This window comes from Hydra vulgaris, chromosome 09, assembly GCF_038396675.1.
Source record: "Hydra vulgaris chromosome 09, alternate assembly HydraT2T_AEP".
NCBI lineage: Eukaryota > Metazoa > Cnidaria > Hydrozoa > Anthoathecata > Hydridae > Hydra > Hydra vulgaris.
Genome location: NC_088928.1, coordinates 23,804,730 through 23,831,016, shown reverse-complemented (window position 1 = coordinate 23,831,016; position 26,287 = coordinate 23,804,730). Strand labels below are relative to the sequence as shown.

Below are 26,287 nucleotides of genomic sequence, written 5' to 3'. Positions count from 1 at the left end.
CAAAAATAAAAAATTTGACAAAAAGTGTATTGTAAGTTTGCAATATCAAACAACATTTCGCTACAAAAAATAAGTGCTCAATGTAAGTTTACTGCATAAATTTTTGTGAAACTTTATCTTTTTGTTTTATCTGACACACTATTAGCATATGAGACGATGTCATCAAGGGAAGCTGAATCATTTTTGCTTTTTGATTTATATTTTGTTTTGAAAACATATTAAAATTATAAAAATTTGACTAAAAAACTCAGGTTTGCTAGGTTTTATTAAGAAGAGTCCCAGGACGTTATTTTTTGTCATTTTAACCAAGTTACTCAACTAGATATAAGTTACTCAACTAGAGCATTTTCTTTGTTTTTAGAAAATAAATTACAATCAGCTGATTGGTTAAAATGTTGAAAAACTAATTCAGTATATTAAGAACTTATCTTCCAACAAAAGTTAAATAACAAAAGGTTTTAGTTTTTAAGAACAGTTTACATCAAGAAACCATTAATTCTAATAATAATATCTATTTAGCTTTTGTTTAATACTTAAAAGTTAATTTGTTGCTAGCTTAAAGGCAATAGAAGGTCACTGCATCTTTTATTTGATGATAGATTTTGTTTAATAATATTAATATTACCGTGAGTTATTTTTACGGATACATTTTTTAATTTTACTTAGTCTCATCCAACAAACGCAGTCACGTAAAAATTTTATTATTATTTGACTCAACATCATCATCACAACAACTAAATTTTTTTTTTAATTGTTATTATTGGTTACTTTTTTAATTTAGTGTTCTTTTAATTACCCATCGACTAGCATATTTCATTCTCCCCAAATACGAATATGAACGAAACAATTTTTTTTTTGATTAAATAAAGTTTTTTATTCAATCAACAACTAAAACTAAATTTTGTTTCGATAATATTTTAATTAAGTTGAAACATCTGTTACAGTATGTAAACTTATCCTTATAAAATTCTTTATATTAAAATACAATATTTCTAGGGGTCATATATACTCTCGTTATTCAAGTAATATAAAAACCCGTTAAAAAACAAACATATAATAAAACTTCAATGTAATGTGTTCTTGCGTCTTAAATAAGAAAAATGAGGTTTCCAAAACGACGATGTGACGTAATCACCGTCTTCATTAAAATCACCTTCATTTGGAGAACACTGGTGATACTGTATTTTTAAAGTTTTGTTTCACCTATATAGAATTTTCCACACGAACACTCCAGTTTGTAGATTCCTGGATAAGAGTTTTTAGGAACTCGAGACTTGTTTTTTTGAGTTAATAATTGTTGAAGGTTTTTTGGTGATTTAAAAACTGGAGTATAGAACACATTACAATGAAGTTTTATTATTTGTTTGTTGTCTAACGGTTTTTTATATTGCTTGAATAACGAGGGTATATATAACCCCTAGAAATATTTATTTTTATTTAAAAAAATTTATAAGAATAAGGTTACATACTATAAGAGGTGTTTTAACTTAACGGGTGATGCGGAAGTTATCGGACAAATCCTAATTTCATTATTTGAGCATTATAATTAGTTTTTGTCGTTTTATGCGTAGGCATAAACGTTCTATAAAATATAAACTTTATTATTTGAAACACAATTATTTAAAATAAGGTTAAATCAGGCTGAACGAGAATCTTTTCGAAAGCGACTAAAAATGTTTTTTGTAAATAAACCTAATATATATAAAAAAAATTGTAAATCATTTTGAAAAGGAAGGATTTGCTCGAAGTACAATATACGATAACCTAAAAAGACTTGAAACTGTTCAATAGTTTTCTGATAGAAAGCACCCTGGTCGTCCGACATCCTGGACTAGAGAAAAGAAAACCGAATTAACGAGACTTGTCAACAATCGAAAAGGGGTCAGTCAGAGAAAAATAGGTATTAAATTCGGTGTAAATCAATCGACAATTGGTCGTCAGTTAAAAAAAAAAATAAATATAGAAAACGTGAAAAGACTCCAAAATACACTATAGAACAATAAATAAAAGCAAAGAAAAGAAGCAGGAAACTAGTTAACCAACTCTATAACACAAAATCGCTTCTAGTCATCGATGACGAAAAATACTTTTGTTTTGCAGGGGACAACATGCCTGGAAATTCTGGATACTACACAAACAACAAAAAGGCATGCCCAGAAAGTGTTCGTTTTATAGGAAAAGAGAAATTTCCAAAACAATTAATAATGTGGATAGCCATATCTGACCGTGGTATGTCCGAGCCATTGTTTCGCACTTCCAAGGCTGCAACGATCAATTCATCAATCTATATTAATGAATGATTAAAAAAAAACGACTTCTTCCATTTATTCACAAGTATCATGGAGACTTTAACTATTTATTTTGGCCAGATTTAGCAAGTTCTCATTATTCTAAAGATTCTCTAAATTGGATGGACCAATATGTCTATTACGTTGATAAAGAATCCAATCCCCCAAATGTGCCTCAAGCACGACCAATTGAAAATTTTTGGGGACATTGGCACAGAAGGTTTACGGAGGGAGATTGGCAAGCTTCAACAGAGCAAGTTTTGATTGATCGCGTTAAACTAAAACTACAAAAAATTGATTTAAACTTTTTACAGTCGCATATGAAAGGCGTCAGAGCAAAATTGAGATCAATTGCAGATGGTAGTGTTTTTTCATATAAAAAATAATATATTTTTTATTAAAAGATAAATGCTTTATTTAAAATGAATATAATAGTAGTTTGTTTTTTTTATTTATAAATAAGTTATTGACGTTTTTATTTTGTCCGATAACTTCCGCATCACCCGTTAATTAAATTATATAAAAACTTATCTAAGATGTCAACTTTTAAAAATTAATTTGAATGATATATATTTAAATATACCTCAAAATTCGTACAACTCTGAAAAAATTAAAACTCTTAAACTATTTCAATTGACCCTATCTTTTCTGTACTTAATTGTTTTATTTAGTAAATAAGTTCAATTAACTATATATTTTAATGCTCAATATTTATTGATATTCTTAAGTATCAATTCCGTGTACAAATTATGTAAAAAAAAAATATATACATATTTTCGAGTCTTTTTCGTAAGTGCATTTGAAAATGCCCAACTTTTAATTTTTCTATATTGCATTACGGAAGATAAACTCTCGCCTGTGTAATTTCTTTATAAGCTGCTTGAAACTAGGTCGATAAAGATGCAAAATTGTCGCGAGTCTTGCCTCCCGACAAGCAACCCTAGAAAGGACGCAATATTTTATAATAGACGTATCCTGCGTTCCAAACGCATAAAGTTTAGAGGTGATGTAATGTACTCAGATGAAAAGATAAAATTTAAATATCAAAATAATTGTTTAAAATATAAATTTTCAAGTAGAGGAGGCTACGGAACCATACGTCAATATGTTAAGTCCCAAATTAATACATTTTGGGTTAATTGACTGTCTCATTAACTACGCAAATATATCATAGAAAAGTACACAAACAACAAAACTTCAAAAAATTGATAGGCTACAAAAATATGCTTGCTGAATTATATATTATAAACTAGGGCTTCTAATTATCAGGCATTAATGACTATCCGGATATCGAATACCGAAAATTCAAACTAGTTGGATATATCCGGATAACATATAAGGGAATGAAGATGGCATATTGGGTTTAATAGTCATGCTGTTTTAAACGCAATAATTCAATTTAATTTAAGTATTTTAATTATTTACATTAAAAGTTCATAAAATTATAAACAGCAATGTTATTTTAAATTTATTTCGTTTCTGAAAATGCATATTTCGAAAAAACAATTGCGTTAAAAGTTTGAAAATTTAAGCAAGTTTTAATTTTTGTTCTAGCCTTTAGTTCTAGCCTACAATTTAAAATCGCGCTTTTTTCCAGTAAATGTTGATTTTATTGTTAATAGTGCATTAAACAATATATTTGACTTATTTATGCATGTTTTTGTGTTTGTTAAAAACAAAAAACCATTTTCAACAATGTAATAATTATGCTGCTCTGCTCTTCAACATGGGTAATTGAGTTAATCGCTTTCAGTTATTGCAACTGAAAATTGTTAGCATTTTGACTTTCAAGCACACTAAATATCTTCACTACTAAAGCAATAGCGGCAGTTTTTGAAGTATAATCAAAATATTTAATAGAATGTGGAGTACAGTGACGGATCAAGGATGTTTTGGTGTTTGAGATAGCTAACTTCCAGACATGAAGTAATCTCCAAACATTTGTATATTTATACTTATGTCAAATAATGATACTTTGTAAAAAATTGGAGGCTGGGAACTAAAAAGCCCTATAACTTTATATCCCACTCCCTCGCCCCAACACACACAATTCAAACGTGAGGGCAACATTTGATAAAATATTTTTTGTACTTTTCTCAACTAGACTTATATTCATCAATAAATTTCAAGTTTCATAGTATTATCTTTCAGCGTTCAAAAGTTATGACCATTTAAAACTTGCAACCTCCTCAATTTGAGGGGGTTTAAACTTTATATGGTCATAATTTTTGAACGTTGAGAGATAATACTATGAAACTTTTTCTTTCAAGTTAAAAAATGGTGAAATTTGAAAGAGCTTAACTACTTACAATTCACTGGAAAAATATTTTGTTTCTTCTGCTTGCTTTTTCAAGATTCAGAAAACAACTTTAGAATCGAATTCGATGACTGGTCATATGAACACAGTTCTATAAAGAGGCATGAACAAAACCAACAACACACTGATGCAGTCCACTGCTATTTTGGAAAAGGCACAATAAAAAGAAAATTAACGTTCAGTTGAAGAAGCAGTTGAAAAAGAATGAAAAGAGTTACTTGTGGGATGTTCTGAGGAGAGTTATAGAATACTTTAGTTATTGTGCCGTCAAAGTCAAGCCCTTAGAGGTAACTCTGAAGAAATAGGTGATTTCAGTGACAGAAATTTTTTCAGGGCCTTGGGGCTCCTTTCAAAATTTGATCCATTCCCTTAATTCTAAACATTTAAAAAATTAAGGAAATTAAGGGAGAGGAAATGTTTAAAACATTTCATTGACCACTCACAGATGGCAGATAGTTGTAACGATCTTGTAAGTGATGCAGGAAAGGACAGGAAAGTTACCATCAAAAATCTGAGTGAGACAACGTGATCAGCAAGTGCCATTTCTATTAAAATTTTACAATCAAAATTACAGTCATATCCTTAAAACCCTAGAATTAATTGTTCCAGATAAAGATTAAAAACGTCAGACACTAAATGAAGTTATTACAATTTTAAAGAAAATAAAAGTTCTGCCTGGTATTGGGGAATGTGCCGGAAGGTTCCCAAACATTATTCTCAAGCAGCACAAGCATGAAAATACAAAAAAAAAGATGCGTAAAATAGGAGTTGGTGAGAATAGAGACGTAATAAATTGGTTCTCAGTGGAAATGATAAATTTAGAAATAAACACATTTCAAATTTAGAATTGAACACTTTTATCCTATCACAGATAAGTTAAAAATGTTTAAAGAAAAAAGGCTTTCTGCTCACGAGTTTGCAGAGAGAAAGTTTGGATTTCTAGATAGTTTTCCGATCATGATCGTTCCTGTAATAGTTGCAGCTGCTTTTGTACTGTTTATCTTCCTGACTACAATTGCATGATTCACAATTACAATTACATGGTACACAATTCAATGATAAAATTGTCAAGTTTTCTAAGTTCATGTCAAATGAGAGTTCATATATGAGTACTAGGATGTTTACAAGCAATTCGTAGGAAAAAGTTAAAATCAGTTTTTTTCAATGCTGACATTGCATATCGGATTTTTCTAACCTTTCCCAATACTAATTGTCGTGCAGAAAGCGCATTTTCAATAATAGCAAGAGTTAAGAATGATCTCCGTTTCTCATTGTTAAATGTTTGTTTGCATGCTCTTTGTTTAACGAAAATTGAAAGAAATACAAGTTTTGACGATATAGTAATTGCTAATTTGAAAGTAAGAAAAATTTCTCTGTGAGTAAAAAAGTAGTTTCATGTTTGGCTACATTCATTTTTGATTATATTTCATTAGGAATAGGGACAAATATTTTTTGCACCTGTCCCCAAAGACCCATAATCCGGCCTTGCACATGAACCATTTGTCTATTTTATGTAATTCCTTGTTAACTATATTTAAAAGTGTCTTAATGTGAATAAAACAGAATTAGCAAAACTAAAATTAGCAAATAGTCATCAGCAAATTGTAGACCTATATTGGTTTTACCGTAAGTTAGAAAAGTACGGTAAAACCGATATAGGTCTACAATTAGTAGTATCAAAATCATCTCCAGACTTAAATAGGGGTGACTGGGGCAATTTTCAGCCTGGGACAATACCTGATTTTAATGAAAGATCAAATATGTAATGAATGGATGGTTCAATTATATCAAATACTGATTTTACGACATTTTGTTCATATTAAGATACGATTGTTCAATACCTACTATAAAATATATAGAACCAGCATTGCTTTTCAAAATTTCCAAAAACTAAAATCTCATAAAGTTTTGTTCAATATTGGGAATTTGAATAAACCAATAACTTAATAGAATGCGAGTGTAATTGTTTATTTTAGTAAAGTTAGAAAGATACCAACTATAAGTAAATCAGGTTGTTTTAGCACTTTTGTTTTTCACTTATTGCTTAAACACATTTCATTAATTTAATCTTTAGCAAAAATTCTTTTCAATTGTTACATTATTTCTTTTAGACTTGTATTTATCACCGACATTAGTTTGTTTCATTAATGTTTTCATTGCAGATACTAAACTATTTTTTTATTAAAAAATGTTTCTTTTTATAATATTCAATTTATAATACTTGTCTTTGGTGTTATTGGTGTTGATAAAATTCATGGTAAGCGCTGAGCAGTAGATGATATAGTCTATGCTAGCTCTATAGCTCTAGTAGTGGATCTTCAAATGCTTTGTTATTTTCTGTTTTGATAGGTCAATATTGGATTTATCAAAAGAAAATAACCCTGCTTTTTCAAAAGCACTGACTGCGTGTGAACCAAGAATGTGAAGTCTCAAAAGAAGTCCGGCTTTATATCTCTATTTTTTCCTGGTCTCTGGTGTCCAGAAGCTTTAAATATGTTGCTAGACTTATGATCTGCAAAAATAAAAAGTTAATATGATTCAATAACTTGGAACTTATTGTTTTTAAGCCCGGAGTCTCGGACTCATTGCCACCATTATACCTAAGGACTCCGGCTTTAAAAAATTAATTGTTCCTCTAAACTAAAAGTCTTAATTTTCTTTTCCCATAAGTAGTCAATAAGCTTTTTTATGTTTTTAGAGCACCTGGATACCAAAAACTAGAAAGAAGTAATCTTTTTGTGAGTTTCGGATCCGGAGTGCTTTTTGGGATTCCGCATCTCTGGTGTGAACGGCTATTCATTTCAGTAATTAAAAACAATCACTTTCGCTGCTTGGATAAATAGCCATTTTAACCTCCGAATAAACTGCGATTTCACCATCCATCTTAAAACTGATCTTGTATACACTGTGTCGGTTGAACCATTTTTGCCCCATGATTGATAAATCTTTTTGATTTATAAACAACGAAAGACGGTACTTAAATTGACGCAGTTGATTACGGTATAATTAATTTTTCGATTGTTTTTGTAAGTTTAAAAGCACGCGTTGTACTTTTTTGGCATGAAATTAAAAATTTTCCTCGGTTTCTACTAAAACCTTACATCATTGCAGTTCCAAATTTGTAAAGCCTTTAGTTTATCAATTTTTATTTATTGTTTCTTGTAATTGTTAAAATATTTATCAATCATATTTGAAGTACAAGAGGCGCTCTTTTTGATGCAATGTTATCTGCTTTGCGTAATGCTAAATTAGATTTTTATCCTCTTTAAAATCATACCATCACTGTAATGAAGATTTGCCAATTGATGAAACATTGAATTAAATGAATCAACGACTTTTCAGTTTCAACTGATAAAACTGTTAGCCTTCCGTTTCCATGTTGACTGGCGTTTTTACTTTTATTTCTGTCAATTACTGTCGATTTTGGTACGTTGAATTTGAATGGACTCTTTTTTAATTATATTTCTTTCCCACGATGATGTTTCAAAGTATTTTAAACATTTTCTTTGTTATAGTTGTTGTTTGGCATTTTGTTGGTTGTAATGAATTTTTATTTTATATATTAGTTTGCAAGAGAAAGGAATAATATTAGCATATTAACAGAGAGAATCGGTGTTCATTTATAGAAATAGAAGGAAATTTAAAGAGTAAGTATTATTCCAGATTGTTATTTAATAATTACTGACTGAAGAACGCTTATTGACGTACGTGGAAGTAACGCTTATTGACGGGGTTGGACTGGGCAGGAAGGTTGGTGGGATTTCCCCCGCACCCACACCATGTCTGAAGATCCTGGGCCTCACTATAAATCAAGAACCACAAGTAAAGCACACAAAAATACAAATCAATAATAACTAGTTATTGTTTATAAGCATTAATTTTTCAAAAACAATACATTTAATATAGTAGTTATGTTAAGTTCGCTACTCGACCCAATGGCTAAGATCAAGTGTAGTATCTGTTCTTATTTCGTAGTATTTGTGCTTATTTCGACTCCGGACCACCTTTCACTTGGTTACGGTGTTGTTAGAAAGCAGAAACAGCATGAGACCGAAACTGTGACAGTCGATAGAGGTTCTTGACGTAGTCGCTTTTTCGTTGCTCCTTCTACGTTCAGAAATCTCAAAGCGATCCGTTCACTCCGGATGTTAAATGGAAAAAAGCCATTATGTTGGCGATGCTAAGCCTCGGCTGAGTGGAAACTAATAAACCCTTAAGTAGGACATGGAATCTCGGCTCCTATATAACACCGCCCTCTAAGGCCCTGCGTAAGTCTGGTTTCAGCAACAGGTAATCCTAGTTGGTCGCTTGAAAGGTTATGTTAAGTTACGTAAATTAAGTAAACATTATACGTAACAAATGTTCATATCAAGTTAATTAGATATGAACATTAATTGCACATTCTAAAATCTTGTGCAATATCTGTCCGTTATCTCTATCCTATCTTCTAACTTGCATTCTTCTGACTTTCACTCTTCTATATTTCGTACTTCTTAAAATTACTTACTCTTGGTCTGCGAAGCTGGTTGTGATGGTCTTTAGTGAGCTGAACTTGTCTTTGCAGGCAGTATGTGGCCTCTATATGGCAATTAGCCAGAGTTGTATAAACGACAATACCTATAAACATAGCAGTAATTTTTACGATTTAAATATGAAATGTTTAATAAAGTAAACTAAGACATCGTTAACCAGCCTTATATTATTATTTATTAGTGGTAAAGTAAACTTTTTTGATTAAGAAAATAAAAAATTAATTTATTACAAAAAAACATTAAACATCGTGTTTTTATTGAGTAATGCGTATATTTTATGTAGGCCCAGGGCACTCGAAAGGATAAAAATGTGCTGGTGTAAAATTATTTATAGGCCTCCTCCTTACGATGATTATTTTATTAAGAGATTCAGAACATGATAATAATTACAACAATAAACGCTGGGTTATAAGAAGCCAGTGATTCCCAACCAGAGAGGCTCAGAAATGTTTAATTGGGCTGGAGATTTTATAATCAAATATCATTATTTCTTAGTTAAACATTATATTTCAGTTTTTTGTATTTATAAAAAATATTTAGTGAAATACAATTGGAGTTCAGCTTTACATACGGTAAAATAGGTTAATCTAAAAAATTTTTCATTTTTCTAGAAAAAAAAATTCTTATATATAGTTTAAAACATTTATATTACAATAAAATAAAATATATAATATTATATTATAAAAATAAAATTAAAATCTTTATTTATATGATTTTTAATTTTGCGTAAATGGCTATGTTCTTTAAACAATAAAATACAAATAGTATTTGGTTACCATGACCTTAAATCCATTTTTGCCTGGCAATAATGTGCAGAAAATAAAATGGTGTAACGCCGCAATTTAGAATTAATATATTTTTAAAACCTTGCATATGGATTTCTTTTTTTTGCTAAATTTTTTGCTACCATAAGGCCCTATGCCCCCCCTCCTTCCCTCCGGGCTTCTCAGTGCCAGTCCGACCCTGCTTATTGGTCAACTTAAATATAATATTTCTTTTTTTATCAAATAATTTCTTTATTTTACAACATAATAAAAACATTACTATTAGATTCAAAATAAAAACTATATTAGACCGTATTTTTAAACTCCTTAAATTAGTTTATTATTTAAGACTTGAGATGTTATAAATTTTGGTTTATTCAAATCGATGTACCAAAAAACCCTTTTACTCTTACAAAGATGTCATCAAGCAAATATATGATTTTTTAAAACGCTTTTGTTTAAATAAAATTTAGGTATAAATGACCTACTTAATTAACAGTGACCAAAAATACACTTTATGATAAAAAATTTACAACATCTAATATTTCTAATATGCAGTAGACTTTAAAATGTCTCCGTGTGTTACTTTATAATTTTACTTTTTAAGTTTTTCTTAACAACTTTTTTTCTTATTTTTCAATTCGAAGGTTCTTGATGACAAAGCTTTTAGATTTATACAATATATATTTTATATTATTCAAAATACACTAAATTTTAAACGATGTATAAATATATATTTTTCTTCTAATCTATGAATTACTTATTATGTCGTGGAGTGAAATTATAATGAAATATTATAAAGTAAAAAACCATGAGGAAAAAAAAAGTAAATTTTTTTTTTTTATATGAAAAAACAACAACCTTTAAAGCATCACCCTAGTCCATCACGTAATATCATGCACTTCTTAATCTCCTCCAACCCCTTTATAACAAGTCAACAAGTTTTTACCAACACTTTTTTAAAGTACATCAAAAATTTCTGATTCATCACCCATACATCAGGCATGGGTGATGAATCAGAAACTTGTGATGTACTTTGACCTTATTTTTATCTTTTTTTTAAAATAAAAAATAGAGTAAAAAGGGTTAAAACTGAACACTTATTTTTAGAATTTTTTTTTTTTTTTCTCAGTAAAATGATTTAAAAATTTTTTTTGTTTATTTTTGTTAAGAAAAATGAGCTATCCGAATATGTATTAAAAAAAAAAAGGTTGAAAGTTTTTTAGTAAAATGAATTTATTTGAAAAAAAAAGTTCAGTTTTACCCGATAGTTTGGTTAAGACTGAACGTGTTAAAGTATTAGTAATTTAAATTAAGTAATTATAATAAAAGCAATTAATTTACAAAAAGAAAACAATTAATTTAGAAATAGAAAACAATTAATTTACAAAAAGAAAACAATTAATTTACAAATAGAAAACAATTAATTTAGAATTAGAAAACAACTAATTTAGAAAAAGATAGGATTAATTTACAAAATGATAGGATTAATTTACAAGAAAAAGAGATTTACAATTTTACATTTTTTTGTACAACAAAACTTTCTTTTGATAAATTGGTGCATAATTTGCTTGCATAATCCTGTCTTAATAAAACAGGATTATGCAAGTAATCCTGTTTTTTTTGACATGATAATATACTTCCACATCTAATGGTTGAAGTATGTGGGAGGAGTGAGATGGTAAACATATTAACTTGATATTATTTTCAATGCACTTTAGTGCAACTTGATATGTTAAATATGTGTTATGACCATCCAATACTAACACATGCATACCTGGAGATTTTTGAATTGTTGGTATAAATAATTTATTCAGCCAGTGCATAAATTGTTTATCTTCCATCCATCGTGGCGGTGATGTTGTATATTAGGCGTTTGACGGATCACCTAAACATCAACTGCTGTATAGTTTTTACTTAAATATTATAAATGGTGGAATTGCGGGTCCAACTGCATTAATACAACTACCAACTGTATAATTTATTTTTTTATTATAACCGACCAATTTTAATGGATGTTTAGTCCCACGTCTGCAAATTATTGGTGATCTGCCTTTTTTTCAAAAACCCAATTTTGTCAAAGCTCCATAAATTGCACGAATTATTTTCATTAATATTTGCTTTAAGAAATTGTTTTTTACATGTTTGGAAAAATTTTGCTAGAATTTTTTTAGTGCAAGATGCTGCTCTCAATGCTGATATGTTACTTACAGCTCTAATGCTTAATTTGTGTCTCCATCTGTTAATAAAATGATGACACCTTTCTTTTCCAGGTCGGCTATTTTTTAATAAACTGGTTTGATTTGTAACTTTTAAATAAGCGGCAACAATATCAATGGTTTGACTTTGTATTCTACCGAAACCGCAATTTGATAATTTTATCAGCATTAACACCGATATAAGATAACTTTTGAAAATATTGTATATTTGAGATGCTTTACACAAACTTATTTCACCACGATTTATTCTTCCAAACGGCATACTTATTTGCTCCTTAGAGTACTTTTTTTTTTGTGCAATGTTTTGGCATTTTTTTTTTTTTTTTTTAATTAGTTATTTTAGGTGCTCCAAGAAGTCTTTACGGTCTTATAACATAGCACCGCGGATAAGTATTTGAATGGAAGTTCACGCCTCCTTCCTTTCAGATGTTGTTAAGCTTGCCCAGAGGCGGCGTTGAACTACCGATCTCTAGTTTCTGAGGCAAGCGCGCTAACCACATATATCTTTTTACTTTAATATTATTTTATTTTATTTCCGTGACTTTTACGTCGGTATTATAATAAAATTTAAAAAATTAATACTCAGGCTCAAACTTTTGAGTTTGATACAAAAATTATTAATTGAAATTTTTTTAATCTTTATCTCATCAGATAGAGCATAAAATTCTCTATAATACAAAACTAAAATGATTTTCAAATATTTTTATTAAAAACCGAATTCAATCAAAATTAAAAACAGTGTTCAGTTATCTCCGCTGTTCACCCCTTTTTACTCTACATCTTTCAACCAAAATGTTTTTTTATGAACAAAAAAAATAATTTAAATTACTAAACCGAAATTGCAGTGTTTGCATTTCAGAATACTTAAGGGGCTGACATTAAATACGTCAACAATTTTCTGTCAAAAGTGCATAGAAGTAAGAGTGATTGCTACATGCAACACTCTTGGTTTACTCGATATTATGTCAATAATAAAAAAATTGTTTCAGTTATGGAGTTTAAAAGAATAAAGAGAAACGTTAAAACTTTGATGGAGGATTCCTTGATGTCTTCCGAAATCCTTACTATTTATCTCATAACAAGTTTATATTTTCAAGTTGTTTTACTGCGATTATTAATTGGAAAATTAAAAGATATGCATATAATTAATCATCTGTAAATTATGAAATATATATATTGTTATTGCATGGATAAAGGTAGCATTTGGATAATTTGGAATAATGGGTAGTATTTGATAATGCTACCCAGGTAGTAACCAACGGGCGGTTACCCGTGTACCGGTTGACAGCTCTAGTCCTAGATAATGTTAAGTATTTATCATAACTTATGTACAGTGCAGAGTCACAATCCGTGAATGTGCCAATCCTCTTTACTTTAACTTTAGACCTAATCCAATTTTACATTATAAACAAACTATTTCTAACAGAGTCTAGTATAATAAAATAATGCATTTGATAATTTGTAAAAACCAGGGGTTGGTAATCTTTTAAGACGGAAGAGTGGAACCAAAGTTTACAATTTATATAAGTTTTCCAGTTTTTAAAGAGCTATTAAAACCTTTTTTTTCAATATTATTATAGTATTTGTGCATGGAGTTAGACAGCCGCATTTTAACATCGAAATTTTAACATCAAATTTGGCTTGCGAGCAACAGGTTCTGACCCCGGGTATAAACATTTAAATAATATAATATAGACTATGCACTTACATAAATCTTTATTTGTTTTCATAGCAGACCAACAAACACAAACTTTGAAAAAATAGTAGTGTTGCGAGTAAACATCTCGTGCTTGCTTACTTAGTTCTGTATGTGTGGGGTATTTTTAAAGCACAGCACGGTTAAAAAAAGTAGAAATGTGGTTAGTGTCATTAAAATAATGAAATTTGAGTGAGTGTGTAACACAAGACTACAATTGCTGCCTAATTTTTCTTTTTTAAGTAACTAAATTTATTTAAAAAAAGAAACATTGTTGATGTCAGTTTTTCTTAATCTCCCCCTTATAAAATATTTCCAGACCCCTCCCCTCTATTTTGTTGATGTAATTAATGGAAAGCCCCTAAGTATAAGCTTGATAAACTGTACTTCTTTTTTTTTCTTCCTTTTATTCTTTATTTTCTTTAGCTTTTTAGTTCCCTGATAACAAGTTAAAATTATTTGATCATAGTTCTTATTTGTTACTTAATTATTAAAACGCCTCGCGTTTCTTATAAATATGTATTTCTTATAAAAAAAAAGCTTTTATTAGCTGTTCATTGATTAAAAAATGTTCAGTATTAACTTGTGCTGTATATATCAGCACAAGTTAAAAATCTAAAGTTTTCTTCAACTATACATTTGCAAATGCAAATACAAGTTATATTCACCATTAACATACTGATGGTAATCCCTTACATAGCGTAAAAACTAAAAAAACATATTTTTGTTAGCAATATGAAATAGTAATAACATTTTAGTAAATTTAGTTTTTTTATTTATTAATGTTAAAAAGAGCCTTAAATAGAAAAGTTTAACGCAACTAATGTCTGATATAAAAGTCTAAATATAATATTTCTTTCATTTAATTTTCACGTAATACGTAGTTTTGAGCTGTTCTGCTCATTAATTAAAAGATGTTTAGTATTAAATTGAGCTGTCATATCAGCACCTAAATTTTTTTTTCATCATAGATTAAGTATATAAACAAATACATGTATAAGTATTTGCCATCAACATACTGATTGTAATCCCTCAGATAGCACAAAAAATATATTTTTGTTAGCAATTTAAATAACTGAGTTGAATTAATTTAAAGAGTTTTTTTTTCATGATTAATTAAAACGGGCCCTGAGAAAAAAGATTAACGCGACAAATGTCCAATATAAAGTCTAAATATAACGTTTTCTTCATTTAATTTTGAAAAAATTCGCTAATAAATTTCTAATATAGATTTATTTCTTAACAATAAATTTTCTTAGTTTTTATATTCGCCCACCATAAAACTTACCGTTGCTCATAAGTGCAAACATTCCTAGATGTAACTTGTTTAAAAAGTTTTTTTTTACAGCTACATATATAGCACAAGTTACATATATAGCACAAACAGAGCACTACCCCAAAATATTCTGGGCAACTACTTATCAATCGAAGTTAACAACAATCAACAGAAGAGGAAAAACATGATGATTGCTTAATAATAAATGCAAATAGTTATAATAGTGCCAGATATTATAATGAAGTAATGGTTGCTTAATATTAAATGCAAAGAGTTATTATATTGCCTCTACTATAAAAACTTGGAATACTCGATGCTTATAAAATAAATGCTTTTAACATTTATAATTAAGTTCTTTTTATAATTAAGTTAAAAAACTTTATGCTACCAAATATTTTCCAAAATCACATTATTTTTATAAATCACGAATAACAGTCTAAGTACTCAATGAATAACTTTTTTATACTAAACACTTTATCACAGGTCCACGATTAACTTGATCCTAACAAGTTATCCTAACGCGATTATGGAACTTGATCCTAACAAGTTATATAAAACTATAAGTTTACCTAAACATTTCAAACGTGCAACAAAGCAACATATATTTAATTTTAATGCAAGGAAATTACTATCTTACTTTTAAAACTTTTGTTAATTCCAATGTTTTTAATGTCATATGTTGACGCAATATATTTATTTATTTTCTTATAGTTTTAAAAACTTGATTTGATTATGATATTATTTTGTCATAATGACGCAATATGTAGATGAAGATGTGTATATTGAAGAAAAAAGAAGAAAAAAAACACACCTAAATACATACACACATATACTCACATGTATTGGATTGGCTAAAAAGTAATAAGTAATTTTCTTAAAATTTCTAGAAAGTTTTGGAAGCTTAGAGAAGTTTTAATGATTTGAGCACATAAAGGACGTAAAACGTTTATATTCATCTAAATATGGAAGACGTTCAAAGCCATGTACGGCTCTAACTACTTTATGAGTTTCAGTAGAATCACTAATCAGCCGAAGCCAGACGATACATTTGCAATCAGATAGGTTTGGGTTTGGTGTTTGAGGCGTCAGCAAAACGCTGGTTTCAAGATTTTTTAACGTCAATTTAACGTTAATTGACCCAAATCAGTTAGGTCAATGAAATTGGATTTAGAGCGTTGAAAGCAACTTATTAAAAGCAATCCGAGATCAACTAAGCGCTGCTTAGCATGCAAACTTGGATGTGGTCATGGTACTGCAGATTGCCACAAAATAGTAAAAACCTCTAAGCTTGGTGTTTGGACACAAACCAAATACTAGTCACCTAGTTTATTTAAAGAACCCTGCATAAACCTCTTGTCTTGCGCCACACGTTTAACTGGTTTATTATGCCATCACTGGAAATGAAAAAGTATATATAATACAATAAAAATTTATTTTTATTGTAATGATAAAAATTATTGTATTGCCAAAACTTAGAAATGTTTTAATAGTCCAGTCACGTAACCTTGTCCAGTCCAGTCCAGTTATGTAACCTTGAAATACTAATACAACTAATACATAGTTATTGATTCTATTTTTATTTTATTTACTGAATATCACTTGTTCTAGTTGCAAACTCTATATAGCTCTATAAAAGTGAGTTTGACCTGACCAGTTCCTCTTTTACTGTTGGAGATAGAGATGTATACATGATCAAATACTACCATTTCTTCCACTTAGTTATTTAACTTTATACAAGGCACCTATCTAATTGTTTCCATAATTACTCAACTAACTCTTACTCTAATATGACTTTTGTTTCTTTGAGGCTTTTATGGCTGTGAGTGTTCCATAAAGTTACTGGACTTTTAGGTCTAGTTGCAAAGTTTTACAAGAATTTTGTTACATAAATCGAGAACAATATTTAGTATTTTATACTGCCTCATTTTTCAAAAATGATCCCCTTACAAAATTTAACGGTACGGTCTGATAGGTGATGAGTAATATGAAAATGTAGAAAAAGTTGTTGCAAAATAAAAATAGTTCACATGTTTAGACAATCTAATATAACTACCCAGGTCAATGGTTTCATGATTCCATAACTTTGCTGTAATTTATTACTCGTTAGTGATAATTATAATAACAATAATAATGATAACAATAATAAAAAGTTTCACGCGCTTTATGTAGTTAACCAATTAGTGAAATTTCAATAAAAAATATGAAACATTGAACGGTGAAACATTTCAATATTAGTTTAGACAAAGTTTTAAAAAAATCAAAAATCTCACTTCACATAGTAAATAATTATTTAATTACAAACATATAATAAATTAAATATTTATATGATTTTAAATGAATATTATTAATGTTAATGTCATTGAAATAAAAAACATGTCATTTTGTCTTATTTTACATTAAAGAAAAAAAATTGAATTTTGCCACATCATGAAAAGAAAAAAAAAATTTGGATATTTAATAATAAAAATAGGTTCTATTGTAATCAATTATATATAGGCTATTATACATACTTATGTCATAAGACATATACTATTACTGTTAGACATAGTTGGCATGCCCGTACCATGGAGGAAGGAAGGATGGGGGGGGGGGGGAGTTCGTATGGTTCAATCAACCTTCCTTTTTTACCAAATTCTCTTGCTTCATGCAAATTTTCTTATAAAAATAAAACAAGACTTTTATTTGCTATTCCAAACTGCCTTTTTTTTCACAAACAACCCATCCTTAAAAATTTTCACGTTACGAACTTAGTCAGTATTAGTTTTACAACCAAATTTTGAAGAAGAAACAGTCGCCGTATCGTTCGCCGAGTACTTTTCCATATATCTTTTTTTTCCCATTTTATTGTTTCATTTTTCACTATTTAATTTTTTGTTTAGAAATAGCAATACTTGTCTCTGCACAAACTATTGTGTACACACATTTTGTATTATTTTGTACGCAGAAAAAAAAAGCAAAAAGTTTTATTTTTATTTATTTTTTTATATATATGAGTGAGTGGGATGCAGGGTCGGATGCAGCATTTTTTGAAGTTTGAGATAACTAACTTCCAATCATGGAGCATACTCCAAATATTTATATATTTATACTTATGTCAAATAAGGAGCTTTGCAAAAACTTGCAAGAATTGAATTTTGGCCACCTAAATGTGAGAGCAACAACTTGATTAAATAGTTTTTTTTACTTTTCTCAACTAAATTTATATTTATCGATAAATTTTAAATATCATTCAATAATTTTTGAACGCTCAAAAATTACGACCTCATAAAATTTTTAACACTCTTAAATTAAGGGGGTTCAAACTATATAAGGTCATAATTTTTTAAATGCGTAACCCCCTTAAATTGAAGGGGTTCAAACTTCGTATGGTCATAATTTTTTAATGCTAAAAAATTATTGAACAAAATTTAAAACTTATCGATGAGTTTAAACTTTTGTTGAGAATAATAAAAAAATATTTTATTAACTTGTTGCTCTCATATATATCTCAAACATCAAAAAATGCTGCATCCGCCCCTAAATACATGTATGTATATATATATATATATATATATATATATATATATATATATATATATATATATATATATATATATATATATATATATATATACATACATACATCAATAACTATAATTACAAATGCAAGAACATCATGTTTGATTTTCATTTTATTTCTTTGTTGTACCACCTTTTGCAAGCACCGTTTTTGTATATACAATAAAAAATAAAAACTTTTCTTTTTAACAATGATCTTTATAAAATAAAGAGTTAAATAGACAGGGGCTCAAAGAAGATGAAAATGGCAATACGTCATCGCAATCTTTTCATAGAGCCCCTTTATAATTTTTAATAGAATATAAATACTAAATAAAAAAACCTAATGGGCATAAAACTGCTGCGCTAATCAGTAAATCAAAAAATGATCAAATAAAATAAATACTAAAATAATTAAAATTACTTGGTGATCTCTTTACGCACAAATGGTTCTCAAATTTTAAAAATTTCCTTAATTAATTAACTTAATGACTTTGCCATACATTTGAATCCTTTTTGATAACTATTCCATATATTTGGTCTTCGCTATGCAATACTATATTCAGCATATTTATTAAAGTTTTGAGGCAGTTTATATGAGTTACTTATATTTGCTCTTAGATAATAGTTTTCTTTTTTGTTTATTTCAAACTTGTTATTAAAGTTTGCAGAAGAGAGATTATTATTGAATCGATACATAAAAATTAAATGCTGATAGATATTTATTTCAAAAACATCCAGCATTTTCATATCTTTCATTATAGATTTGGCGTGTTCATGCTTATTTTTAGAGTAACTCGCCCATGTTATGTTTGCATAGCTGATGAAGCAATGAATTAGTCCAAAATATATTAGTTTGAGACTTTGTTTATTGACATATGAGCGAACTCGATACATCATACCGATTATATTGGTGATCTTAGATTGAATATATCTTATTTGAGGAAGCCAGGATAAATTCTCATCAACAAAAACTCCTAAGAATCTATGACTGGCTTGCTTTTTAATTAAGTTATCATTTAAGATAAGGTCAGGCAACTTCAGAGGAAGGTTTTCTTCTTGTGTTTTTTATGGAATAATTTATAGTTATACATACATTATATATAATAATGTAAAAAAGTAATAATATATAGTTATACAATACATGCTTTGACGTGACGTCAGCATTAATTGAATTTTAAGTTTCACTAAGAGCCTCATAAAATTCTTTTTTGTTTGTTCGTTTTGAAGAAGGTATTTTAAAATTTGAAAATTGCTTATAAATTTTCAATGGGGTCAAGGTCCGGGCTTTGTGGCGGGCATTTAGGAATGTTAATTTTACTTTTTTTGAGGAATTATTGTGTCACTTTGCTGGTGTATTTGGGGTCGTCGTCTAGTTGAAAAAAGAATATAAATAGACATAAATTTTTGGAAAGCAAATCAACATACAGTTGTTCTGTCATTATACCTTCAATAACCACCAGTCTTGCCACACCATTTTTTTTTAATTTTTATTTAGGTGCCCCAAGATGTCCTTACGGTCTTATCACAGAGCATTGCGGATGTGCATTTAATTGGAAGTTCACGCCTCCTTTCTAACCGATGTCGCAAAACTTGCCCAGAGGTGGGGTTCGAACCACGGATCCTTTGTTTCTGAGGCAAGTGCACTACCACTGCGCCACGTCTGCTCAGGCATTTGAAGCAAAGCATCTCCAAATCATAACTGAGCCACCTCCATACTTGACAGTTTTTTTAAGATTTCTATCAAAAAGCGCATCACAAGGTCTGCACCAAACTCTTTGTCTTTTTTTTAAAGTCAAGTATTTGAAATTTACTGTCATAAGATCATAACACTGAGTTCCAAAATGTCTCACCTTTGTTAATATGCAGTTTTGCAAATGCAACGTTTTTTATTTGTTTATATCACTAATGAGGGGTTTACTTTTCTGATTACGATATATTAAATCTTTTGTACAGTTTGACTGGAAACATTTAATTTAAGATTTTCAACAACAGGTCTTATCTGAAGTTATTGTTGAATTTCTCTTTGCTATTCGTGCATTTAGCATATCTATTCTTGTTAAAGTCTTAGGGAGGCGACTAAGTCTTTTCTAAATTTCAACAGAACCAGTTATTTCTTATTTTATACACATCTTAGCACTACTTATTGATATTTGATATTTTTCAACATATTTTTTGTAGGTTAGGCCCTTTTTTCGATCACAAATTACCCGAGATCTGATGTCCAATGAATAATTTTGATGATAAACCATTATTATTATTAGTTTTACTTTTTCTAAAACTAAATTCCGAAAAATATAGTTTAAAATGGTTATTTTCAATAGCTTTAACAAAATGGTTTTAATAATGATCATCTTTAATAAATAGGTATTGACAAAACTTTTTCATAAAACTTTTATGTTTCTTACTTTTGTCACATTTATTTTGGACGGAGAAATTGTAAGATTAATATTGTAAGATTAAATTGTAAGATTGTTAATTTCATTTAATAGAGTTTTGCAACAAGTTAAAAGATTTATAGATATATTCGTTTAGCCAAATTAAAAAAAAAAAAAAAAAATTATTCCGGTAATTATTCTAAAAAAATAAAAATATAAAATAAAATTACTCCAGTTTTTATTTTTTATTTTTAATTAAATATTAATAAAATCATTCCAGTTATTTTTGACGTTAATAATTTCATTTTTATTGTTCGAGTTTCAACAATGTTGCCTAATATTGTCCGTGACTATATATATATGTATGTATATATATATATATATATATATATATATATATATATATATATATATATATATATATATATATATATATATATATATATATATATATATATATATATATTATTGTTAACATCATTTTTATTATATACAATTATATTGTATATCGTTTTAAATATGCATTAAGTTTGCATTAAAAATAACTAGTAATGTATGGTGTTTCGAAATGGAAATGGGTTGGCATGAAGTGACATTTTTTTTTATAAACCTTACAAGTGTTATAGGGCTAAGGAAATACTAATATATATAATGGATACAAATCGTTCATATACGCCGAATTTTATAATTTCTTAAAATTGTATCAGTAAGTTATAAATCATAACTGCTCAACCAGCAAATAACGTTTTCGTAACATTACGCATTTGTTGCGTTCGTTAACATTACTAACGTTTTAAAAACCTTTTTTTAAACATTAGGTTACTTTAAATTAGATAAGAAAAACACTTTTATAACCAATATACAACCGTTGCTGCCAACATTTTTTTAAAGTTCCATAATATATTTACAAATAACCTAAAGCTTATTAAATTATACGAGTTATTTGCACATGAATTATTTTACTGAGTGACAAGGAGCAAAAGTTGTAGAAATATTGTAAACATGTATTTTTAACATTAAATCTTTAACAAATAATACAAAAAAATATATATACTTGACAGATGTAGCCTTGTTGACGCTCTCAAAGCGGAATCTGTTTTACTTTAACCAGTTTCCTGTTTACAAGTTATTGATTTTTTATCAAAATTTAATACATCTGTTTCTTTTTCTTATATATGTTGGTTTCTAAGACAACAAAAAATCAACACTAGGTGAGGAGATTCGGCTGCGTTAACGCAGCTGATCTTTCGATTACATTATCGATGATGTCTTTTCATAATATATAAATTATATATTTAAAAAAGTATATACATTATACATTATAAAAAAGTTATGTATAATATAAATATTACAAAAAAACTATGAAAGTATGAAGAAAAGCCCGCAAGTCTTAGTTATGCATTTACAGTCATCGTGTTAAATGCAGCATATTGCGTTTTGTGGAAATTTACAATAAACTCTTTAATTTTTAAAACATTTTTACTATTCAGAAGAGAGAAAAAAACACCTGTTCTTAATTTCAACAGGAACCAACATTCATATCTTTGGTTATCAAATCTGAATAGCGAAAGTTTTTGCGTCTACAATTGACTAATTTTGTATTCGAAACGTCATTATAAAAAAATTTAGATTTTAAACTTATATTTAAATTTGTCATCTGGTTTAAATACAGGTTACAAATTAGTTTCTATTTATTCTATACATTACAAGTAATTTCTAAATTAAGTTTGGGTGGATATAAGTAAATTTTCTTATTTTCACCCACAGTTAAACCGCAGTAAATTGGTAGAGTAAAGTTTTTATATTTCTAGTAAATTAAAGCTATTTATGTTGTTGTTGTTTTTTAATATTTTTCTTATTTCTTTTGTTTTATTATTATAATTATATATATATATATATATATATATATATATATATATATATATATATATATATATATATATATATATATATATATGATATTTGTTTGTAGCAGCTATAAATAAAATGAATTAAGAATTCTAATTTTAGTTTTTGGCGCTTAGAAGCAGCAGACTTGGGTAACTGACGGCATGTCACCCCAACTCACTCATCCTCATTTTTGAACTCATTAAAAGTATACAAAAATGTAATATTTGTATATAGCTTTATATTACGTTTTTTTTTTAGCTTCTTCAAAGGTTATTAAAAAATCTTTTATTAAAAAAATGGAGTTTAAAAAGAGTTTCTTCGTGGCAATAATAGCTTCCTATTTCATCGTTTTGTCATTTGCTGGACGAATAGTAAACTTATCCTTTTTATACTTGTTTCCTCTTGTTTATATAAAAATGTTAATAAAAACTGCATTCAAACATTCCAACGAAAGTACTTGTGTTTTTATATATTTTATTTTTAGACATATGATAAATGTTTATCTCACAATGACTGTCCAAAAGGATTTTGTTGTGCTTACGCTCATCGTATTTCACAAACAAATGGGTTTTGTTTAAAAAATAAAGAAATTGGAGAGACTTGTTCCATTAGTTTTTTGGTAATTTTCATGTTTTGTTTGCATAGCTTTTGTTTTTATTTGTTAAAAAATCTTTATCAATGTAAAGTATTACAATGATAAAGATTAATAGCTCTATTTATAGTTAACTTATTCAAAATAAATCAATTTCGTTTTAGTTTATTAAAATTCTCTAATTTATATTGAACCAACTGCATTAATTAATACTCAGTGATAATGGTAAATAAACACATATACATAATCAGAATTTGGGTTTTACTATTTATATTTATAGTTTTATATTTAAATAACTTACGCCAGTTATTATTTTTCATGCATTCAAATCATCTCACACCTATTAATTTTAATTGGATTTTAATCAGCATTGTCGATTTATTAGTTTCTTCATTTTTTATAATATTTATTTGAGTTTAGCATAAAACTTTAAAACTTTAAATATAAAGCAATATAAAAAAAAGCTTGTGATTATTTAAAAAAATCAGATGGATTAAATAAATAAAAAATCAGTATAGAAAAAGTATACTTAAATTTCATTTGACTAAGTTGAAAATCAAAAAAGGCAGGTGTAAAACAAAACCTAGAAAGCCGGATTAAAAGCTACAGATTATTAAAAAAAAAGTTGAATTAACCAGTGACAATGATTTTCGCTGGTAACTTTATATGTCGTTAATAGGCTGGGTGAATAAAAATGAGCCATTGCTTTTACTTAGTAATTGGTCAGCTTTACGTGAATAAAATCTTTAGCAATTTTCGCTAAGCTTTTATTCACGTAAAGCTAACCAGTTACTGAGTAAAAGTAATTACTCATTTTTATTCACCCGGCCTAATGAATATCTTTTTGGTAGCCCGTGCGAAGTAAAAATGATAAACAAATATTTTGCACTATCTTGTGCCATTTTGTGTACAAAAAGTAATGTTATAATCAATAATACAATGTAAGGCTACTAGCCTGAACAAACATCAGTTAATTTGTGGTGTGCTTGTTTTGGGCTGTCAAAGAACTATCACATTGCATAAATGGATTCTTTTCCCCAATAAAGCTATATTTTGATAACATTCTCTGTTTCATGATTATAGATGTATAAATTTTAGTCTGAGTGAATAAATCTAGTCGGTCCGAGTGAATAAATCCAGTCGGTCAGAGTGAATAAATGCAGTAGGTCAGAGTGGATTAACAAATAGTCTGAGAGTACACATTTTTCCTAAACAAATGTAAACTTTTTTTCTTAAAATATATTTTCTGAACCAGAATATATTTTTATAAATAATGTTTTATTCCAGTAATGAGTTTCTGGAACTAAATAACACATTTTTGATATGTAATTAATCTCTAAATAAGTACCTAACATTTTTTGCACTATTTTAAGTACACTTTTACGTAATGGTAAAAATTAGAAGTTTGTAATTTTATCACAAATATATAACTTATTTTTATCTTTATTATTTATCAAATATATTATTTTTTATATCTTTATACGGAAGAGAAGTTTAAGAAGTTTAACATAGTAGCGTGTTACTTAAAGCATTTTTACCGAAAAAGAATATTTGTATCTAAAGAAACAAGTTTATAACCTAATTTCTATTTATTTATTATTTGTTTTACTCTAAAGTTTTAAATAGCAGTTTGTCAAATTCCAATATAAAAATCCGTATCATAAAATCAATTAATTTGTATGTTGCTTTTATCAATATTAGCAAACTTAACGCTTATAAGTTTTTCTAAATATGTTAAATCATTTTGTTAAGTAAATCTTTTTGTCTTTTTTACAAGCGTTACAAAAACATTTACAGCTGTTGCGTTTTTAAGTTAAAAAAAGTTTAAACAAGTAATTTTTTTTATTATTTATTTGAATTCATGCTATATTTTACTATAAAATGCTCTTAAATCCAAAGATATTAGGCCGGATGAATAAAAAATCAGTAACTGCTTTTACTCAGTAACTGGTCAGCTTTAGGTGAATAAAAACTTCTGTAGTTTTGCTCAAACTTTTATTCACGTAAAGTTAGGCAATTTACTCAGTAATTGCTCAGCTTTACGTAAATAAAAACTTTAGCATAATTGCTAAAGATTTTATTCACGTAAAGCTGACCAATTACTAAGTAACAGCAATTGCTCATTTTTATTCACCCAGCCTATTGTTGGCTCAGCATAGAAACAGCCACAAATAGTCATAAAGACTAATCCAAAGTATTAGCATCCATTACTGACTAACATTTTTGCGTACCGAAATACTACTCAAGCGCTGAGTTAACTGAGTGGTAACTGGATTTGAACTCGTTTCACACAACCCGGGTTTTAACAATTTATTTGACGCTCAAACCAACTGAGCTATCTAGCCACTTTATTTGCCAATTTGTTTTGAGTTTTCTGTTTATAAATTTAATTTAAATTTGTCAAAATTTCGTTTTACAGGTCAACTTTTGAATTGATTTTTTAAATTGCTTGTTTGCATGAACTGAAGTTTTTATTTAGGAAGACGATGTTTTTACATGCGGCTGTGATTACGGACTTACTTGTACTATCCCTTCACCGGATTTCAAAACGAAAAGAAATAAAAGTTCACTTGCAGAGCCAAAGAAATATAGATGTATGCGAATTCCTGAGGAAACTAAAGAAGAAGTTGAATTAAATACAAATGTTTGAAAAATATCTCAGGCACAAGGTTGATCGGAATTTTATGCGATTAATAGAAACTTTTTGTTTAGAAAAGACATTTTTATTATTGTTTGTACTATTATATATTCTGAACTGTTATTTATAGTAAAAAATACTTAAAATATCCGTTTATTTA

General features: G+C 28.1%; 1 protein-coding gene across 2 annotated transcripts; it reads left to right on the top strand.

The window, feature by feature from the left end:
* LOC100215052 (uncharacterized) lies at positions 1 to 26,287 on the top strand. 2 transcript variants are annotated; one of them, XM_065805085.1, is made up of 5 exons: positions 11 to 82; positions 8,172 to 8,252; positions 23,156 to 23,268; positions 23,382 to 23,516; positions 25,969 to 26,287. In XM_065805085.1, the coding sequence occupies exons 3-5, from the start codon at positions 23,194 to 23,196 to the stop codon at positions 26,137 to 26,139; spliced, it is 381 nt and encodes a 126-aa protein (XP_065661157.1). In that variant the 5' UTR covers positions 11 to 82; positions 8,172 to 8,252; positions 23,156 to 23,193; the 3' UTR covers positions 26,140 to 26,287. The 2 variants fall into 2 exon arrangements, with proteins under 2 accessions (XP_065661158.1, XP_065661157.1); XM_065805086.1 differs by lacking the exon at positions 8,172 to 8,252 and having other exon boundaries at positions 1 to 82.